At 30.3% G+C, this 23,400-nt stretch overlaps 1 protein-coding gene across 1 annotated transcript; it reads right to left on the reverse strand.

The window, feature by feature from the left end:
• Positions 1-215: 215 nt before the first annotated feature.
• LOC137807266 (transcription factor bHLH35-like) lies at positions 216-7,450 on the reverse strand. Its single transcript, XM_068607794.1, has 5 exons — positions 7,093-7,450; positions 6,754-6,919; positions 6,375-6,602; positions 6,095-6,265; positions 216-496 (listed from the first exon to the last, which is right to left on the reverse strand). Exons 1-5 carry the CDS (start codon positions 7,158-7,160, stop codon positions 407-409), a joined length of 723 nt encoding a protein of 240 aa, XP_068463895.1. The 5' UTR covers positions 7,161-7,450; the 3' UTR covers positions 216-406.
• Between the last annotated feature and the right edge of the window lie 15,950 nt (positions 7,451-23,400).

Here is a 23,400-nt window from a genome sequence, read left to right on the forward strand (position 1 = left end):
GATATCAATGAAAGGCCTAAAATCTTGATAGCTAATTTAATATCAATTTAGAAACTAATTTATAAATTTTATTAATAATATAAACTACTTTAGATATAAATAATTTTTTAAATTTTTATAACAATATTTAATTTAATTAATTTAATAATTAATTAAATTTTATTTAATGATTTTTTTATCCATTCTTTTGTGACATTATTTGCTTTTGAAAGCTATTTTTATCGTTGAAAGTATGAAAATTGGATTCCATTGAAGGCAACGTACGTAAAGCTTACAACGTGAGAGGCTATCGACATAGAAAATGAAAAAGAAGAACACTTGCAAACGTTGTTCACACTGATTCACTAAAAAAAAGACCCTCCACAGAACATTTTCAGCTTTGATCGATCTCGTTTCTTCATTAGAATCAGATACTCATTGGGCTTTGAGCACCATTCAGTGCTGAAATTGCTGTCTGAATTTTTATCTGCAAAATATCTTTCTCTTCTTCATCTGCCTGCAAACATATGAAACAATTAAAAAAGCAACACAAAACGCACTTATTGGTATGAAAATATTATATTAATTTATACACATCAAACATGAATCTTCATTGATCTAATTGTTAAACTTAATTAATGGATGTGTTAAAGATAAAGGTTTAAGAACGTTGTCATTTTTCAATTAATTGTAGACTTTTGCATTGGATTCGACCAATTCGTTTCCTAATCAATCTGATTAGGACTTCAATTATTGAATTAAATAAACATTAATGCCTGCATTCAAAACCAATTTTCTTTTGCTTAGATGGGAAGATAAGTTGACGTGACTATTGTCGCAATGATCACCCTCTTTATGTCGTTGTTACAATTTATGTAATTAAAAAGCTAATTTAACTTTTGTCTTACTTTTACAATAAAGTTTAAAATGAAAATTATTAAAATAATGTTATTTGTAAACTATTTTTTTTTTGGATTTAAATCTTCATTTCATTATCTTACATTAACTAGTTTAGAATAAAAAAAATCAGACTACGGTATGCAATTTCTTTTAAAAAATTATTTAGTTTACTTTTAAAGCTATATTCTGATTTCCTTTTATGCTCTTTAATTTTTAAAGTATTTATTTTCAAATCCAATTAAAAAAAAATTAAAATAACTTGAGTCAATATTACCTCAAGTTCTATCGACACATAAGTTAATTTACATACAAAACTATTCTTTTATAGTAAAAAATAAATAAAATATATGAATAAGGTATTTCAGCAAACTCAAACCCTTAACAAATATTCTTTTTATCTACACTAAAATTATAAACAGGAAAAATACTCACTAACTTAATTTTTATTAATTCTTAATTTGACTTTTAATTATATTTGTGATTGTACGGGGTGATGCATATTTTAAAGATAGCTATAATAATTAAAATATTAAAAAAAAATCAATATTAAGCTTGATTTATTAACATCAAATTCGTGAAGTGATAAAGATTATCATAATTACATTTGGATTCCTATGTTGAACTTTTAACTTTTCTAGTTTAAATAAGAACACTCATACACCTATGTCAAGATTCCGTTTATTTTTTAAAATATTTGTCTAGACGAATTTTTTATTTGAGAGAGAAGTAAAAGAAAAATTATTTTATGACTTAAATTAATTTAGAAAATATTTTAAATAATTTTTAAAAAACTAATTTGTTACATGGCATATAAGTTAATTTTAATTCATGAAAGATTCATTTTTTAAAATTTTTTCTCATAAGGGAGAAGTTAGTTGTAGAAGAACTTATATTAGTTCCACCAACAGCCAACCCTAAAATTAATATCTAGGGCATCTCACTCGATCTTCAGTGCTAGGCTGGTTTATGCAAGTGCTGCAGATTTTTCGTGGAAACGTTTATGCAGCAGAATTGGAAGAAGAGGGTCTGATAATACTGCATATTTATGCAGCAGTTGAACTCTATATATGTTCCAAGCATGGAGAATGCATGTTTTCTTTGGTGTGCACTGCATAATTATGCAGTTCTGAATTAGTGTAGTGGTTATGCAGATGCATGTTGTTTTTTTCTGTTTTGAGGGTTTATCGTAGTTTTGCATTTGTTAGTTAAATGGAGAGATTGAGAAGTTAAATAAATTTATAAGGGTTGAAATAAATCTCAAGTGTTATTTTTTAATTTATTTATTTATGGAAAAATTTCATAAACGACATGATAATCAGTGCGAATCCCCTACCACTCAATATATGTCGTCGCAATGATTTTTTTGTTGAAGATACGAGGAAATGGAAGAAGAAAAAGTAGATCATCATCTGAATGACGAGAACGTTATGGAGAATATTGGAGACCCTAATAATTAAAGGGAGTGTAGAAAGATTAATTTTTGTTAAAGCCAGAAAGAAAAATTAACACCACATAAAATTATAGGATTGGAATGTTTCCTAAATTTAAAATTTGAAATCAACGTGCTGAAAATTGTAGTGCGTGATGACTTGCGAAGAAGACGCTGATTTTGTATTCTCTTGCAAGGCACGTTTTCAACTCTTGGTCTTTTTTGTTATTATGGGCATTGCATCTACCAACCAAATTAATATTATTCTAAAGTTGCAATTTGTCTCCTTCAACTCGTACTATAACAAAAACAGGAAACAAAACAGTATAGTTTCTGTTTTTGCCATATAGCTAGAAATTTTGGAGAAACTGAATTAGGAAAGTGAGAAATAGATTATTTGGATTTGGCACGCAAATAGTCCAGTCCAGATACAATGCAACAAAACAGACAACAACCATTTCCATTATAATCAATCAATCCCACGAATCATTCTAGAATATGCGTTGTTGGTCCAAATTTTCAGAATAATGGGGCCACTTTGATTCTTTTTATACTTCTTCACTCTCGTATATCATGAAATGGAGTATTTATTTCTAGACCAAGTGTAATTAGTATTCTGAATTATAAGAATTTTGTTGAAAGGTATACGAGATTTCAATTAGGCTAAATAGATATTATCCTCTCACTAATAAAAAAAATCTTTAACCAATTATAGAGCTATGTATATACTGCCTATTGCAGGACACAGATTTCATTACGTAAAACTAAAACTTAAAACCAGGTCAGGCATCACTACCTCAACACGAAACCTTAAAACCGCAAAAAACCGAAAGGATGAATTGATTTTCAAAAGGTAGAGGGGTTTCTTCTTGTTTGTCGATATTTTTTTATTATATTATCTTATTTCAATGAATTAAAATTTATTTTAATTTTAATTTTACATTTTATTCAAGTTAAATCTATTTGGTGTGTAATTTGTGGTTTGAATAAAAAAATTATTGGAGAAATAATATAAATTGCAAATTGGTATAAAAAACAACAAGTGTAAAGTGTATAATAAAGTAGTAATGTGAGTAATAATTTTTAATGTATTAATAATTTATTTTTAATATTTTTTATTATTGTATATATAGCATAATGAAATTTTTAAAGTTTAAAATATTATAGTTTTAAAATATAGTTAAAGATAATAAGAATATATGCATATAAAATAAGATTATTACAAGAATAATATAAAATATGAATATATATATATATATATATATATATATATATATTACAAGAAAATTATTAAATAAAAATTAAGTTTAGAGATAAAAAAATTATTAATTGCTATATTGACTAAATTAGATACTAATTTAATTTAAAGACTAAAAAATTTATTGATACATAAACTATTTTTTATTGTTGATAAATAATTATTAAATTGATATTTAATTAAGAAGTTTTAATCATTACACCAATCAAATTTTGTTGTGATATTATGATTATTATTAAATATTATTAATATTATAAATAGTTTTAATATCATTAATATTATAAATAATATTAGTTCTATTAATATTATTTATATTATTAAAATTATTATTACTAATATATAAATTTTGTTCATATTATTAATATCATTAATACTATTAATATTACTAATACTATTAATATAATTAATAATAATAATATTCATATTATTAATTTTATAATATTAATAATATGTATACTTATTAATTATGATTATTATTATTTATGAATATTAGTTATAATTTTATAATTATTTATATTATAATAATATTTTTAATATTATGTATATAATTATTATGATAAAAGTTGATAGGTAATAGAGATTTGTGGGTAATAGTTGGTAGGTAATAGAAATTTTTGGATAATAGTTGGTAGGTAATAGAGATTTGTGGATAATAGTTGGTATGTAATAGAGACTTGTGGATAATAGTTAGTAGATAATAAAGATTCGTGAGTAATAGTTGGTAGGTAATAGAGATCCATGGATAATAGTTTATAGGTAATAGAGATTCATGGATAATAGTTTATAGGTAATAAAGATCCATGGATAATAGTTTATAAGTAATAGATATCTCTGAGTAATGACAGGTAATGCTGAAATTACCTACGAATTTACATACAGATTCAAATCTGTGGGTAATATCTATAGGTAAACTGAATTTACCTACAGATTCAGATCTATAAGTAAGAAACCATAGATAATACTGATTTTTTTTTATAGTGATAAATTATTTTTTGTTTCTAAAATTAATTTTTATTTAATTATTTTCTAGTAGTGATATATATATATATATATATAAATCATGATACCATACGTATCTTATATCTATAAAGGAAATCAGCCACTTGCATTCTTTTTAAAATCACTACAGTTCCAATGTAGTGAGAGATATTTTGAAATTATTAAATAACCCATAATTATATAAAATTTCTTACATTTTATCCTAATATGAGTGAAGGAAGAGACAAAATGATAAAGACAGTGTTATGAGTATTGTTAAATGAGAATTAATTGAGCATAAATTAATAGACGGTGAATTTATTGAAGGAAGAAAGTTCCTCCTCCAACAGTTCTTTCCAATGAAAAGCAATTCTTATTTGTTTAGTTTTTTGAAGTTATAAATTATGCAGGTTGTCTTCCAAGAGTTATAAAGACCAAATTAATTAGTTCTTCAAAGATTTTATTCTACCAACTTTAACATTTTTTTATTAAAATCTCTAAAGACTAAAAGATTAATTTAATCTATGAAGAAATTAATTCATCCAAAAAAAATTATGTTATTCTGCAGCTCTCCACAAAAATAAATATGGTGACATTTCAAATTTTTAATTGATAATAACTTAATGGTAGATTTTATATTGAAAGGATTGACTTATAAAAAAGTCTTTAAAATATCAACATTGATAGTTTAAAGTTTCAAGAGGTTAATTTGAATTTTTTTTGGAAAGATTGAAGAAAAGATATGTGTAACTCTAAAAAATGAAGCTGAAACTTTTTAATTCATGAGGTGAAAACTTAAATATTAAAAAAAGTAAATTTCTTGTTCTCAATAACAATAAATATAATTCTATTATTCATCAATCTTTCAATGGCCTTTGCTAAGATAATCAAATATCCAGCTTATCCGAACTTGAGAAGGCAATCATGGTATTACTATACGTAGTATAATATTTTCTATTTCTTTTTGTCTTATTTTGTTTTTTATCAATTTTTTTACACGTTTAGAAAATATGGTAATTCCTTTTATCCCAAATACCTCAAATGGGGACAATAACATGTTAAACACATTTTTCCAAACATCAAAAAGTTTCTCCCATTAAAGTTGTCACAACAGATTGTGAATAGGTGAGGGAGATGTTTAAAACACAATATTCATCATCCACTGTCAAACGCCGTTCCTTATAATTATCATCATTGACCCTAAAATACCAATAAATGCGGGGTTTTCCAATTTACTTAAGTGGTTCATATAGTTTCCCATCATGTAGTATAGTATGCATGTAGGGCATTTCTTGTAACAAACTCAATTGAGACACTACGCAGAATTAAACAATGTATGACTGAGATGAGATAAACAAAATACAAGAAAAAAGAGGTAGTTTTTTAAGGTTTTGAATGACATGAAATTTCTTATATAGGTTAACTTATGAGTGTAGAATTTATTTGATTTAAATTTGTATGATTAAGTAGCAACTTAATTCAATATTTGTACTTGAAGAAGCAAGAAGTGAATATTAAAAATTAGAAGAAGGGCAAAATGGGAGACTAACCTCGATGAAGACTGTCTTCAAAAGTGTTCCTGAAAAAGAAGTGATATTGGCTGTAATGACCTTCAGCTTTAAAGATTCGAACACCTCACACAGTTTTACCATCGTGTCTGTCCTTTTACTACATGTCAAGCTCACCACAAACGTCTTCTCTCTCATGTACGTAACCCTCAGCTGCCATTCACCAGTCAATAGCACTATATTATATAAAGGGATAAAAAAGTTTACAAAAACTTCAAATAAATAAAATGATTAAAAGAGTGATGATGAGTTGGTGTTATACCTCAATTAATTCAATAGGGGAATTTCTTGAAGTGCCGGAATCAAATAGCTGTTCTGTTCTATTCTTCTTAGACCTGAGGAGAACAGGGAGGTCGTGATCAAATTCATAGGTTGGGTTTTTGAGCTTCCCAGATTCGAGATTCAAAATCTCTGCTTTGATTCTTTTCTCTTGCTCATGCAAGTTCTGGATGTATTCAATAGCATCCTTAATGATAGAAGCCTTATCCATCTGTACAAATTCGCCATCAACAAATAAATTAATGCACACAATACGTGTCTCCTATAGGTTCTAGCTAGCTATATACTTTTTTTCTGAAAGCGAAATGAACAATAATATCTGACTTTATCTGTGGGGTTTTCTCCACACTATGAGCATATACCTTACTGATATTGGGGACCACTGCTCTAAGCGCAAAGAGCCTTTCGTTCAGCTTCTTCCTCCTATTCCTCTCCGAAACAATGTTCTTTGACGCCACCGATGAAGCACCACCGTCCGGAGAGCTTGAATCATAGTACCCGGACAACGCCGCCTCATCCATTGCCCAGCTGCATGTCACATCACCAATTATTTTAATTACTTATTCAATCTCCTTCATATTAATTACACAAGTTTATATATCCAGTGAAATCACACTGAAGAAAAAACGTGGAAAAAATGATGAAGAATTGATTAATTAAGTGATGTATGGAGTAAGGAAAATGTTGTGAACTGTGATTACCTATCAAGCTCTTCGTTTTGGAAGAAGGAGTCAAGGAAATGGTCGTAGTCCTCAACAATATTGTCCATGGTTGGAAAGTTTGAGGTTGTAATGGAGGAGGGAGAGAATAAAGAATGGTTTTTGATCCTTTTCTTTCTTTTTTCTTATTGTATGTAGTGTTGGTGTGTTTGCAGGTAATGATTTTCTGTGCTTGGTGAGAGCAGGGTGGGATATATATAGTGGAGAGGAGGCCTTCGAGATGAGAATGTTTTCAACTTTGTTTCCATGTTTGCTGCTTCCCAGAAACAGCGACCGAGACCGTCAAACAATGTGTGGTCTCTGAGACCGCGTTATTCACATCAATAATTTATCCATGGATTCACATCAATAACCAATGCGTTTACATTTATACATTTATATCAACTTTAATGTTCTATCAACTTTAATGGTGTATTTCAGAATTATTTATCATCACAAATTTATAAATTATTTTAAAGATTTAAAATATAGAGTTATAAATTTATCATTATTATTGAAAAATATTTAAATAATAAATTATGATATATTTTTTTAAGTTTGAGTTAATTAATTTTTTTTAATACATAATATTCATAATTATTTGTATTTTTTAATAAAAAAAAAATATAATAAAAATAATTTTGTGTTAAATTTAAATAAATTGATTAAATATATTAATATTTATGAAAATAATATTTATTATTATATATCTTTGTTATTTTATATAACTATATATATTTTGTTTATAATTTTATTTTATTATTTTACTAATTTTATTATTTATAATTATATATTGTTATGAATAGTATAATTAAATATTTTTTAAATTATTAAATAAATTTATGTAGTATTTAAATTTTTTTATGAGCAATAGTATTTAATTTGTAGTAATTAGATATTTTATTTTGGATTAATAAGTTGAAAAAATTAAGTTTGAAGCTTTCTATAACTTTAAATATTTGAATTTAATTCAGATTAAAAAAATTATTTCATTAAATATTTAGAACTTTTAGATCTTAGAAATGAGTTTGTGTTTGATTGTGCTGTCCTGTAGATTGAGGTCAGGTGTTAAATGTTAATTGTTATTGCTTATGTTTTTTTTGTCTTTATATAAAAACTGAAAAAAAATGTTTATTTAATTTAATTTGAGATTTTTAATTGGGATTCTATTAAAAAAAATTATTGAATGTTTAAAAGTTTATGTTTTTAAATGAATTATTGTCATTAATTTGGGTGATATAACCATTTGATTTCTCTGTCTCCCATAGAGTACCATGACTTTATGCCCTGTTTGTTTCTGGGGCCGTGGAAGTTTACAAGCAGGAAAGTGATAATATTAAATATTGTTATTATAATTATATTTTTATTATTTATAATTAGTAAAAAATTTCATAATATTATTAAAAAGTTAAATTATAGTTAATTTTATTTGTACAAATATTTAATAATATTATTAATAAAAATAAATATAGTTATTTATTATATAATATTATTATTAATTATAAAAAATAAATATTTAAATTAATTTATTATTCAAATATTTTTAAAAAGGATAAATTTATAAATTTACATTTTACAAATTTTTAAAAATTAATTTTTTTTACACAACCATTCTATAAGTCACCAACTTCAATAAATTTTTCTCACAAATTACTCTAACATATCAACCAATCCAAACAACATCATTTACCTTTCAAATCACTACAAATTCACTCTTTAAATTTCTTCCCAAATGCAAACCCACATACAATAAAAAGAATTCCAAAACTCTAGTTCTATTTGTGGGAAAGTATACGTGTAGTTAGGTTTAGTTTGATTTGAAAGAAAAAAAAAATCAGAACCATTTGGTTGTTGCAGTTTTTAATTTCTAATTCGTTTTTATTAAAAATTTACTCTCTTTTTTCATCTTTTAAATAAAAATATCATAATAAAAAATATGTTACTTAAAATCTAATAAATATACTAGATAATAAACTAATAAAATTATAATCACTTTTTTCACTCTAAACTTAATTCTTAAAAACACTAATAAAATTAATATCATTAAAAGTTACGATCATTATAAATACGAATAAAAAATTTAGATCAACTTAATAAAAATAAAAATATAACACTAAAAAAATATTAAATAATAACTAATTTGAAATAAAAATAATAATTAATTATTATATATATATTTTTTAAACTTTGTAAGAATAGTTATTATTTTATAAATTAAAAAATTATTAATATTTAAAGTAATTTTTATTATATAACTTAAAGATTAAAAGTTTTATGTGTAGTCATAATATTAATAAATGTTTTTAAAATATTTTATAATTTTTTTATAAATAATAAAAATATTTAAAAGAATAATATTTAACTTAGTCAATAGAATAATTAATTAAATTTTATTTTTAAATTAATTATTATTTAATAAAATTTTAATGCAACAACAACTTAAATAAGATTATAAAGTTAGTTATCTTCCAGGGAAATTGATAATCTATAGGAGGATTTTCTATAACGGTTTTTTGTGTATAAAATTTTATTTCTATTTTATTTTTATTAATATTTTATCTCATTAATTTACTTTAGTTATTTTGTTATTTTATAATTTTAGTAATTAATAAAACAGTTTTAGTTTTAAAATTTTATTTTATTTATTATTATTTGGAGAAATTGATACGCTGATGTTTTAGATTATTTTTTTTTCAACTACTATTATCAAATTTTGAATTGAATTTATGAAATTTGTGCTTGACTTTACATTGTTAATTGTTTTTAATCTGATTGATTATGATTTATGACATAATACTTCTTATTATTTTTTAAATTTCAATTTAATTCAAATTAATCATGAAACAATTTGATTTTGAGTTTTGGTCTCTTTGTCTTTGAAAACTCTTTTTTTGATATAAGCTAATTTTCTTTATTTTTAAAATTAAAAATATTTGTAAATTTATCATATATATTCCTTCACAATATATATGAGTAGATGCATTTAGATAATTTATTTGTCTTCTCATGTATATTAATATTTATTAAAATATATTATAAATTTATATTTTAGATAATTTATTTGTCTTCTCATGTATATTAATATTTATTAAAATATATTATAAATTTATATTGTTAATATAGTGTATAAATAATAACATTATTTATTCAAATTTTAATATTAAATATGAATATATATATATAAATAATAAAAATTAAAAAATAGATAAATGTAGGCGACGACTTTGTTCCACTAGTGTTAATAACAGAAAAACTCACAAATCAAATATATTTTATAGAAAAAAAAACTCTTAAAAAATGTTTAGATTAAAATATATATAACTTAACAATAATAATATTAAAGGCATATTGCAATTGTTTTTCGTTTAGGCCTGTCTTAAAAATTCAAACCGCAAATCAAATTTAACAGCTTGATTTTTAGAAAAAAAATCTAAAATAATCCAAAGTTTTCGATTTTTTCAGTTATCCTTTATTTAGATAAGTTTTAATTTTGTTTTTGGTTGATTCTAGACCACCTATACTTTCTTTCAACCCGTTCCATAGACAACCCATGCTCCGCCACTGGTTGTTGGACAATGATTAGAAGTGGAATCGCCACAAGGGAAAAGCTGCAACAACAAAATCTTAGCGAACATTTTCATCGTCTGTACCACGTTAAAATGCTCATAGAGTGACTCTCTTAACAACATTAATATAAATTTAATAGAAACACATTAATTCATTTTAACTAAAATTGAAACTAAATTAAAATCTTTTATACTATTCAAATTATATTACTTCTTAATAATGATTATATCAAATTTATTATTTTTTATATTTTTTCAATAATAATAATTTTTTTTCATGTGATGACAAATAATTATTATTATTTAATATATCAGTTTATTAAAAAATATCAAGTTGTATAATGATATTTAATATAAAATTTTTTATAAAAAAATTATATTTAAAAACATGTTAATATAAACAAAGGGTTATTTAAAAAAGCATTAGCCCCATCATAACTGGTGTCATAATCTATTTAACTAATAGTTCGTTACCAGTTTAATTCAAAAAAAAAAGAAAAAAATAAATAAATTTCTTAATAAAATGAAACTAATTTATAGAACTTCTCTTATATAATTTATCTACTTTTTATTTTTACTTTATTAAAAAATAATTTTAATTTATTTTTCTTATTGTTTTAGAAGTGTTCTAGCTGGTCTAAATAGAAGTTCTTTTTTTTTTTTTTCATTTTTCCTTAAACCAGTAACAAAAGTAGATTTTGCTTCCATTTCTTGTTAATAATAATTGATAATAATGTATTTTGTCAACGCTTCTGTTTTCTGTTTGTGAACCGTTGACATTATTTTTAATAAAAATCATTTCTATACATTAATTTTTCCGTTTACAAATAGTCACACTCTACGGTGACGATGCATGTGCTTCATCAGTAAATCAATGAAAATAACATTTTATTAATTGTTTCATCTTCTAAAAAAAAATTTGTAAATTATTTATTTATTTGGCATTGGTTATGTTAAAAGTTGCGATACTCCAAAACAAGGTATTGTTTTTGTTGTACACTATAAATGCTATGATCTAATCATTAATACTTATAAATTAAAATTTTAATTATTTAAAATAATTTAAAATATAAAAACTAATAATTATCTTAATTTATTTTATTAAAATATTAAATAATCAATTAAATACTTAAAAATAATTATTTTAATTTATGTGATTAAAAATATTAATTAATCAACATATCCGACTGTACTCGAGTTATAGAGAGTGGCAGATCCAGAATTTTTGTTAGAAGACACAATAATTAGGTTAATTCTAGTAACATAAAATATTAATATATTTTACAAAACATATAACATTTCTTAAAAAAACATAATATATTTTGTACGGTGATTACCGTACGACTTTGTCACGCCTCGGTTCTCATTACTGGCCAACCGAGGTAAAGATCCGTGGGTCGACTGACATCACAAGTCCAATTACGTTTAATTAAGATCAGCGAAACTAATTTGCAATTAAGAGTTAGGTAATGCAACCCTAAACGTTGTCCAACTCCTTAGTCTGGTCCAATAAGGAAAGTCCATCAAAGGTAATATAAATAACACATATTCCAAGAATTAGGTACGACATCATATACAGTAATTTGAGAACTGAGTACCGAATGTCTTTGCTGATTTGAGCGTCGAAGTGCCTTCTGCAGGTACCCTCCGAGTTTGGATTACAAGAAGACCGAGAACCGAGGCTAGAAAGGAAGAGTGAGGAGTTTACAAGGCAGCTGAAGGACAGTACGACCGACTGATAGAAGGAGATAGAAGAATCCTCTCAATAGTTCTCTAGGCCCCAACCCTTATACGAGAACAATTAGTGCCACTGTGGGATCGAGAAAAATCGAGTAAAGAACGCTAGTAGATGGTATCAACCCGTAGCATGACAAACATGAGAGGATAATCGAAGCTAACCAGATGACGTTGTTGTGTCTACAAAGAGAGATGGTTGGGCTAAGGAGGAGAAATGAAGAAGTGAGCAGGAAGAACGAGCAGGAGATCCAAGATCTCCGCAGGGAGAACGAGGATATGAAGAAGAAATTGGTCGAGGGAGGACCATCCATTGTGTTGACTAACCTTGTCGATAGGTCATTCACCTCCCCTCTCAACCCGAGAGCGGTTGAAGAGACCAAGGACAAGGCCCCCACTCAGGAGATGGATGGTGAGTCCTGTCCTAACAAGTCGGTCCGCACGACCGACACCTTGGATTCGGTGCGTCGACACCCTTTCACCAATTCTATTATCGAAGTTCCACTGTCGGATAAATGGAAAAGCTTCAACAGGGATCGCTATTATGGCATGACCGATCCAGATGAGCACATGGATGCGTACACTATGCACATGAACTTGTATACCTCGGACGATACGGTCTTGTGTCGAGTGTTTCCCACGTCGTTGAAGGGAGGAAATCTTAGCTGATTCACAAAGCTCCCTCCCAACTTCGTCGATAGCTTCGCGACACTGATTTCCAAGTTCGAGACATAGTTTTGTAAATCAAAACATGAATGAACGTTAATTGAACACATACAATTTATGTTCACAAATAGATCTTATCATATCATGACTCTCACACAATCATACAATCAAGAAGGAATATGCACTTACCTTGATCCATGAGTGATCCTATTTGAGCAATTACTTTATCTCCTTTTTCCCAATCTATCTCTTGCAATTCCGTTCTTGTCACACACTTTCGTGATGGTTAACAGTGAGACAACTATTATTTGCAGAGACAGAACCCTATAGCCTTTAGTACCCAATCTCCATCAGATGTAGGTTTTCATTAGGTATATCATCAGATATATATTTCTCACATTAACCAATGGGCCTTTAATTCTATTATTATTATTAAATCATATTTGGGTCCAAAGCCCAAACTCTAAGTCATGTGAGTCACTTTATAGAAATTAATTTACATAATTTCTTACATTCTCCCACTTGACTCATATGAGTTATAATACTTTCATGATTTAATAATGACATAAATGCGCATTTAAAAGGCCTTACATAAATTGGTTCTATCATTATTCATAATCAAGAATACAGAAATAATAAGAGTCATGGCGGTTACATGTCATTTGAATCAACACATTTCCTTCCATGTACTACTATATCATTCTTTCTCCTTAATATGACTTTATAGTGAGAAATTCATAATAGGTTCAAACATAATGTCATTGTCATCAATAACAACATAATTTGTTTTCCACACCATAATAACATAATTTGCATGCATATACATAAAGTAGAAAACAACATAAATTTCAGAAACTTTATTTATCAATGAGCTCAGAGTGTCAAATAAGCATTAACAACATTCATAATTCACTAGTAGACATAATGCCTATATTTACAACATGACCAGTAAATGTTTTGGGCGGTAACCCTTTTGTTAAAGGGTCAACAATCATAAGATCAGTGCTAATATGTTCTATTGACACTTTATGTTTCCGAACTTCTTCTTTAACGGCAAAGTATTTCAATTCCATATGTTTAGCACCTTTGGAATACTTGTCGTTTTTAGAAAAGAAGACTGTTGCGGAGTTATCACAATAAATTTTCAGCGGCTTGGCAATACTGTCAACAATTCCAAGTCCTGAAATAAAATTTCGCAACCAATTAGCCTGAACTGTGGCCTCAAAGCATGCCACAAATTTAGCCTCCATAGTGGATGTAGCGATGACTGACTGCTTCGCACTTTTCCATGAAATCGCTCCTCTGGCTAAAAGATACACATAACCAAATGTAGACTTTCGTGTATCCACACAGCCAGCAAAATCTGAATCTGTATATCCAATCACCTCAAGGTGATCAGATCTTTTATAAGTAAGCATGTGATCCTTCGTTCCTTGCAAGTATCTTAAAACTTTCTTTGCAGCTTTCCAATGATCCAATCCTGGATTACTCTGGTATCTACCAAGCATACCAACTGCAAAACTAATATCTGGTCGTGTACAAGTTTGAGCATACATTAAACTCCCAACAATAGATGCATAAGGTATATTCTCCATCTGTTTCCGTTCCAAATCATTCTTTGGACATTGCATGAGGCTAAATTTGTCTCCTTTCTGTATTGGAACAGGAGATGTCGAACATTTATCCATTCTGAATCTCTCTAAAAATTTATTAATATATGCTTTCTGAAACAAACCTAACAGTCTTTGTGATCTGTCATGGAATATTTCAATTCCTATCACATAGTATGCCTCACCCATATCTTTCATCTCAAAGTTATTAGAGAGAAACTTCTTAGTCTCACTTAATAGACCAAGATCATTAGTTGCAAGCAAGATATCATCAACATATAGAATCAAGAATATAAACTTGCTCCCACTGATCTTCAGGTATATACACTGATAAACAATGTTTTCCTTAAACCCAAAGGACACAATAGTATCATTGAACTTAAGATACCATTGCCTAGAAGCCTGTTTAAGCCCGTATATTGATTTCTTAAGTTTACACACCATGTGTTCCTTTCCTTCTTCAATGAACCCCACTGGTTGGTCCATATAAACATCCTCTTCTAAATCCCCATTCAGAAAAGCAGTTTTGACATCCATCTGATGCAACTCAAGATCATAATGAGTTACTAATGCCATGATAATTCTAAAGGAATCTTTCTTAGAAACAGGTGAAAATGTCTCCTTATAATCAATGCCATCCTTTTGAGTAAAACCTTTGGCAACAAGTCGGGCCTTGTAACGTTCGATATTGCCATGAGAGTCACGTTTAGTCTTAAAGACCCATTTACACCCGACTCTCTTGCATCCTTCTGGCAATTCTATAAGGTCCCATACATCATTCTCTGCCATTGATTTAAGCTCATCTTTCATGGCATCTAACCACTTATCAGAATTATCATCATTGACGGCGTCTGAAAATGAAACTGGATCATTATCAATACTTAAGTCATTTTCTGACTCTTGTAGATAAACCACATAATCATTCGAAACAGCAGACTTTCTTTCTCTTTGAGATCTTCTTAATACTATTTCTTGTGGTTGTTCTACTACAGGTTCATTGTTTTCTTCATGATCATTAATTTGTTGTTCTTCTTCATCGTTGCGTGACTCAACTACATTAGGAACAACAATACTTGAAGTAAAGGTACTAGTTAAAGGAACTTGTACTCTAACTTCCTTAATCTCCACATTTTGTGAAGTATTACTCCCACTGGTTTCACCATTTTCAATGAACCGTGCATTTCCAGATTCAACAATTCTTGTGTTATGGGTAGGACAGTAAAACATATACCCTTTTGACTTTGCTGGATAACCAATGAAATATCCACTGATTGTTCTTGCATCCAATTTCTTCTCTTGCGGATTGTATAGTCTGACTTCTGCCTGACATCCCCAAACATGCAGGTGTCTCAAACTGGGTTTCCTTCCTGTCCATAATTCAAAAGGTGTCTTTTGAACTGCCTTACTAGGAACCCTGTTCAACAGATACATGGCAGTTTTTAAAGCATACATCCACAATGAAACAGGTACAGTTGACTTACTTAACATGCTCCTAACCATATCCATTAAGGTTCGATTATGCCTTTATGAAACACCATTTTGTTGTGGTGTACCTGACATTGTGTATTGAGCACAAATACCACGTCTCTCAAGGAACTTAGCAAACGGACCAGGGTGTTGTCCACTTTCATCATATTTTCCATAATATTCACCACCTCTATCTGACCTGACAATTTTCACCTTTCTGTCTAATTGCCTTTCCACTTCATTTATATAAACTTCCAAGGCATTCACCGTTTGCAATTTTTCATGCAGTAAATAGACATAACCATAATGTGAAAAATCATCAATGAAGGTGATAAAATACCTTTCTTTATTGAAAGAACTTGCATCAAAAGGTCCACTTATATCAGTGTGTATAATTTCAAGAAGCTAAGTACTTCTTGTGGCTCCCTTCTTTGTGTGTTTTGTTTGTTTGCCTTTAATACAATCCACACATACATTTAGATCAGTAAAATCCAAACTTGGAAGTATTTCATTCTTTACCAATCTCTCCATCCTTTCTTTAGAAATATGTCCCAAACGTTTGTGCTACAAGAAAGCAGAACATTCATTCACTAAACTACGTTTAATGCCAACATTATGATGCGAGGTCATAAGAGTTTCAGCGTATAGATTATCGAGATTCAATCTATATAATCCATCATAAAGAGTACCAGATCCAATCAAATAGGTACGCTGATATAAACTGAAACATCCATTCCCAAATTTAAAAGAGTATCCGGCAACATCAAGTTTAGACAATGACACTAAATTCCTAGATATACTAGGTACGTAAAAAGTATCCATCAGGTCTAAATAAAATCCAGTGTCGAGGATTAAACGATAAGTCCCGACTGCTTCCACTGGAACCTTCTCTCTATTCCCCATGAAGACAAACTTTTCATTTGGCTTTATGCTTCGGGTTGAAAGGAATCCTTGCATCATGTTAGAAACATGAGTTGTGCATCCAGAATCAATCCACCAAGAATTATGTGGAACTTCAGTTAAGTTTGATTCAAAACATACATAATAAGCATTAAAGACTGGAACAGACGTAACTTGCGAATGTAAGGCTACAGGAACAGATACTGCAATCACACATGCTTAACATTAATACTTCGAGTCATAAACTAAACATACTATACAGATTCAGAAAACATTCTATGTATACTAATGTTTTCCTTTGGGAGATCCATTAATACACAAAACATAATGATGCTAATAGTATTAACTTTATTTGGCAAGATGTATGCATTAACTAGAAACACTTGTTATCTTTGGATATACAAGCAAAACTAATAACACATACTCACTACCAGCAATCATATCCATTAATTATAAGGACAACTAATCAACCTTTGGGTGATCCATAATGCCCTATAATAATGAATTTCCATTTACCCATATATATAAATAATTTAGCATCCATTCTATAGGTAATTGGAATAAAATTTATCAGTAATCTGGAATTAAATAAAACTTAAAGATTTGATCACTTTGGTGATTACAAATCTATCATACAAATAATTCCATAAATAATATCATTAATTGAAATAAAATTTCATCATCCATAATTTGGAATTAAATAAAACTTAAAGATTTGATCATTTTGGTGATTACAAATCTATCATACAAATAATTCCATAAATAATATCATTAATTGAAATAAAATTTCATCATCCATAATTTGGAATTAAATAAAACTTAAAGATTTGATCACTTTGGTGATTACAAATCTATCATACAAATAATTCCATAAATAATATCATTATATGAAATAAAATTTCATCCTTAATTTAGAATTAAATAAAACTTAAAGATTTGATCACTTTGGTGATTACAAATCTATCATACAAATAATTCCAAAATTTCAATTTAAAATTAAATACATAAAGCGGAAATATAATTTTTCATTCCTCACTTTCAATCAATTAATTAAACTTTAATTTAATGCAAATTAAATTACATTATGACATAAAATTTCATTAAAACTTTAATTAAACTTTAATTTAATGCAAATAAAATTACATTAAAACATAACAAAATTTCTTTAAAATTACATTACAAAATAAAAAATAAAAATAAAAATAACGTAAAGTTGAATTAAAAAATAAAAATAAAAATTGGGACCAAAAGCTATCCAGATTATTCACAATAAAATTTCGGCGAATGACGTGCACATGAATTAACATAAATCATTAATTAAATTCAATAGGTGACTCATGGCTATGTTACTCCATTATGGACGTAAGGAGTAGACAGGTTTAATTCACTGTTCTAATTTATAGTGCTTGAAAACCTTCACTTTTAATTAAGCTTTAATCTAAGGTGCCGGAAAGAAATCACACGTGTTGAGCCAAACGCATCATGTTGCGAATTTCTGACGCAACTTAAAGTGTCACGGGAAAAGGATGATTGCAGTTTTATTTTTCTTCAATTGAATTAAAATTCAATTAATGAAAGTTTTCAAAATGACATAAAGAGGCACACTTCATAAACCCCTAATTTTAAAATTAGGGTTCTTCAATTGGGATTAATTAAAATTTGGGTTCTTTAATTTGGGATTAATTAAAATTAGGGTTCTTTAATTTTGATGGTTTAGGACAATTAGGGATCTATTATAGAGGAATGAAAACCTTAATCTATAAATCCTAATTTTAAAATTAGAGTTCTTAAATTGAAAATATTTTAAAATTAGGGTTCTTTGATTTTGGAAAAGCATTAATGGAGAATCACAACATGAGCAACAAGGCTCTGATACCACATGTAAATCAAAACATGAATGAACGTTAATTGAACACATACAATTTATGTTCACAAATAGATCTTATCATATCATGACTCTCACACAATCATACAATCAAGAAGGAATATGCACTTACCTTGATCCATGAGTGATCCTATTTGAGCAATTACTTTATCTCCTTTTTCCCAATCTATCTCTTGCAATTCCGTTCTTGTCACACACTTTCGTGATGGTTAACAGTGAGACAACTATTATTTGCAGAGACAGAACCCTATAGCCTTTAGTACCCAATCTCCATCAGATGTAGGTTTTCATTAGGTATATCATCATATATATATTTCTCACATTAACCAATGGGCCTTTAATTCTATTATTATTATTAAATCATATTTGGGCCCAAAGCCCAAACTCTAAGTCATGTGAGTCACTTTATAGAAATTAATTTACATAATTTCTTACAAGTTTGCCAAGAGCCGACCGCACCACCTGACCTCCATTACCTTGATTGGTATCTGCCAGGAGAAGGGAGAGTCTTTGAGAAACTTTGTTGAAAGATTCGTCAAGGTAGTGATGAGCATTCAAAACCTTAGCTCGGACGTGGCCATGCACCACATGTTGACGGCCTTGCGGTCGAGACTGTATGTTGACAGTCTCTACCTGCAACTGACCGCTAGCTTGGACAAGCTCAAGGAGAGAGTTTCCAAGTACACGCTGTTGGAGGAACTGAGAGAGTTTTGCAACTAGGCTCGGGCGAAGGCTTGCGACGAGAAGGGGAAGGAGGAGAAGGAACGTCAGGGCCGATCAACCAATTGGGGAGACAGGCGCAGGGATAACCGGAGCAACTGATTTCAAGATACATCCCCTTGATGAGGGAGAGGGGGAGGATCCTAGACGAGGCTCTCATCGTCGAGTTGATCCCTTCACCCAAGAAGGCATCAAGCCCAAAGAATGTCAACCGTAGGAAACGGTGCCGGTATCACAAGAACAACGAACATTCCACCGAGAAAAGTGAGACCCTCAAGGATTAGATAAAGAAACTTATCCAGGTCGGGCACCTGCAGTGATTCGTCCAAGGTAACCGAGGTACAAGACGATCCCCTAGGCAGGACTAGCCCGCGAAGCGAAGGAAGTACTTCCCTCCAAGGGCAAGAGGAGATGACCGTCAACTTGAGTGTCGGTCGAGTAGGGATGACACTCCATGTAGAGAAGACCTCCCGCGAGAGAATGAGAGGAGAGAAGACCGGGAAGTCATCAACACCATCGTCGGAAGGTTTGCCGGTGGTGGAAGCTCCAACAACGCTCGGAAGAAGTACCTCAGAGCGGTGCACCAGGTGAATATGGTGTCATTCTGACCGAGGATGTCGCCCATCACTTTCACTGACTACGATTTCAAGGGCGTTGATTATCAGTAGGACAACCCGATGGTGATATCGGTCGACATCGATAAGTTCACCATCATGAAAACGTTGGTGGACCAAGGGAGTTCAGTAGATATTTTCTATTGGAAAACCTTCAAGACGATGAGGATCCCAGAGGCAGAGATGGTGTCGTACGATGACCACGTTGTCGGCTTTGCGGACGAGAGGGTCGGTACTAAAGGGTCAGATAAAATACCTCCTCGTCGGAGTCAACTATTTCACCAAATGGCTTGAGGTCGAGCCACTCACATCCATTTTCGTCAAGAACGTGCAAAAATTTGTATGGTGAAGTATTGTGTTCTGGTTCGACGTGTCGCACACAATAATAACTGACAATGGCCGACAGTTCATCAATCGAGGCCTCCAATCTTTCTATGATGACCTCGATATCAAGTCCATAACAACCTCGGTCGAACACTCCTAAACCAATGGGCAGGTCGAGGCTATTAACAAAGTCATCCTGAACGAATTGAAGAAGCAGCTCGACAAGGCAAAAGGTCAATGGAGCGAAGAACTGCTAGAAGTCCTGTGGGAATATCACTACACCCCCCAAATGATCACCAAGAAACACCGTATAACCTAACGTACGGGACCAAAACAATTATCCCAGTTAAGGTACGCGAGCTTACCGTTTGAAGGCAGATGTTTGATCTGACCCTGAATGAAGAAAGTCCCTTAGTCAACATAGATTTGATCAACGAGCTTCGCGAAAAGAGCAAGATTTGGGAGGCAACATGCAAACTTCGGGTAGCGAAATGCTACAGCACGAAGGTCTGACCGATGAGCTTCCAGAAGAGAGACCTCGTCTGGAGGATGAGGAGGGATGCAAGGAAGAATGAAGGCAAGTTCTCGTCCAACTGGAAAGGGCCCTTCCGGATATGAGAAATTGCAGTTGGGGGGGGGGGGGCGTACCACTTAGATTGGTTGTCAGGAAAAATTCTACCAAGGACGTGGAATGTCACGCACCTTAAATTTTATAATGGTTCATCAATAAAATTTTGCGTACTCTTTCCTCATCCGATCGTTTTTTCCCTAAGAAGGATTTTCGGTCGGATAGGTTTTAACGAGGCGTTACTCTCCAACGACAAAGCTCTCGATCGTTAAGACAGAGGTGATCCTAGTTGCCTTAGGATCCACCCAGTCAATCTCTGAGGGGAGATGACCTGCTCAAGGAAGTCCGACCGATCGACACCATTGCCCGGATCGTCCTCTCTAGCCACCTCCTCCACAGTGTGCAACACTTGGATTGCACCGACCGACAGAGGCTCGGTCATGGAGGAGTCAGAAACAGAAGACGAAGATGAAGACGAAGAGGAAGAAGGACGCATGAGACGAGGAGAATGGGGAGCCGAAGAAGAAAAAGAAGACATAGGCTGAGACAGAGAAGACATGACTAACGTTATGAAAGTCGAAATACAAAAACTTAGGAGGACAAGAAGTGTTCGGGTCTCGGAGAATGTCTGAGTAGTAGCGTAAACTGTTGGGACCACTATTTATAGCGCTCAAGGGTCTCGAGAGACGAAGCGTCGCAACCATCTCAACCGTTAGATCTTTTCGATCAAACGGTCCTCATCACTGGGCGCCCAAAAAACCCCTCATCAATGCGGATCACGTCATGCGTCAGGCGCCGCCTGACGTCACATCAGGCATCGAGAACCCCAATCGTCACACCAAACTCAAAAGCTCGGCCGACACATGACTCTCTAAAGACTCTTCGGATTAATCATCCTCGAGACTAGGGGACAAGTGTATCAGTGAGGGTCGTACGACTGATGTCACGCCTCGATCCCCATCATTGGGCCAACCGAGGTAAAGGCCGGCCCACGTTCGTGGGGCCGGCCACAACACAAGTTCAATTACGCTCAATCAAGGTCAATGAAACTAATCCGCGATTAATAGCTAGGTAATGCAGCCCTAAATGCGGTCCAACTCCTTAACTTGACCCAATAAGGAAAGCACACCAAAGATAATATAAATAGCACATATTCCAAGAATCAGGTATGTCATCATATACAGTGCTCTAAGAACCGAGTACCGAACGTCTTTGCTGACTTGAGCGTCAGAGTATCTTCTGCAGGTACCCTCTAAGTATGGATTACGAGAAGACCGAGAACCGAGGCAAGAAAGAAAGAGCGAGGAGTTTACAAGACAATTGAAGGACAATACGACAAAACGATAAAAGTAGATAGAAGAATCCTCTAAATACTTCTATAGGCCCTAACCTTCATAGGTGAACATTAAATATTAATACCTTGATCTTCATCTATGTTTTTTTTTTCTTCTTATATTCTTCTTCTTCGTTAGAATGTTTTATCCTGTCTAATAATTTAAATTTCTAATTTTTAAAATGTGGTAAATAAGGTATCAACATCTATTTTTTTAATAAGTCAAATTCTAACATTTTTTATTCTAATTAACGTGTAAAATAATTTTTCGTCTTCCTAAATTTTAAGTTAGTCAATGTCACAGTTTTATAGTTTTTTTTTATAAAAGGATAATTTTTCTTGTTTATTATCAAAATGATATCAATTTTGAAAAAAATTATGAGTTTGTTTACCCAACTAAGAAAGATTTAATAATTTTTAATTGGAAAATTAATTCAAAAAATGTATTAAAATCTTACCTTAATCGAAAATCTAAACCAAAAGCCTAAAATATACAAAAATTAAAAAAAAAACTAAAAATATAAAAAACTATTTACTAGTTGACTTTTCAAAAATTTGGTACCCAATCCCCTTTAGATTTGGAGAATTGATTTTCTTACCTTGTAACAACTTTCATTTATGAAAAACTTTATGAGCAATTAATTTACAAAAAATAACAATTTTTATTTTTAAAAATAAATCTAGTAAAGTTAGTTATTTTTTATTAACAATAAATAAATTCAATAAATTAAAACATTTCAGAGATATTTCTACCTTATACAAAATATTTATTAATCAAAATTATATTAGATTGACCTGACTTTGTACACCTTAGTACAATTCTACTGTATTTTAAAATTGTGTCACACAATCTTTCCAAACTCAAAATTTTTCAAAATCAATCTCATTTTAATAATAATCAGGAAACATTGCTCCCTTTCTTAC

The sequence above is a fragment of the Phaseolus vulgaris genome, chromosome 3, assembly GCF_000499845.2.
Source record: "Phaseolus vulgaris cultivar G19833 chromosome 3, P. vulgaris v2.0, whole genome shotgun sequence".
In the NCBI taxonomy this organism is placed as follows: domain Eukaryota; kingdom Viridiplantae; phylum Streptophyta; class Magnoliopsida; order Fabales; family Fabaceae; genus Phaseolus; species Phaseolus vulgaris.

Coding starts and splice junctions, on each gene's coding strand:
- LOC137807266 (XM_068607794.1), bottom strand. CDS start 7,160: ATGGACAATATTGTTGAGGACTACGACCATTTCCTTGACTCCTTCTTC. Junction 6,266..6,374: donor CCCCTATTGAATTAATTGAG/GTATAACACCAA, acceptor GGTGAATGGCAG/CTGAGGGTTACGTACATGAG. Junction 497..6,094: donor TGAAGACAGTCTTCATCGAG/GTTAGTCTCCCA, acceptor ATATGTTTGCAG/GCAGATGAAGAAGAGAAAGA.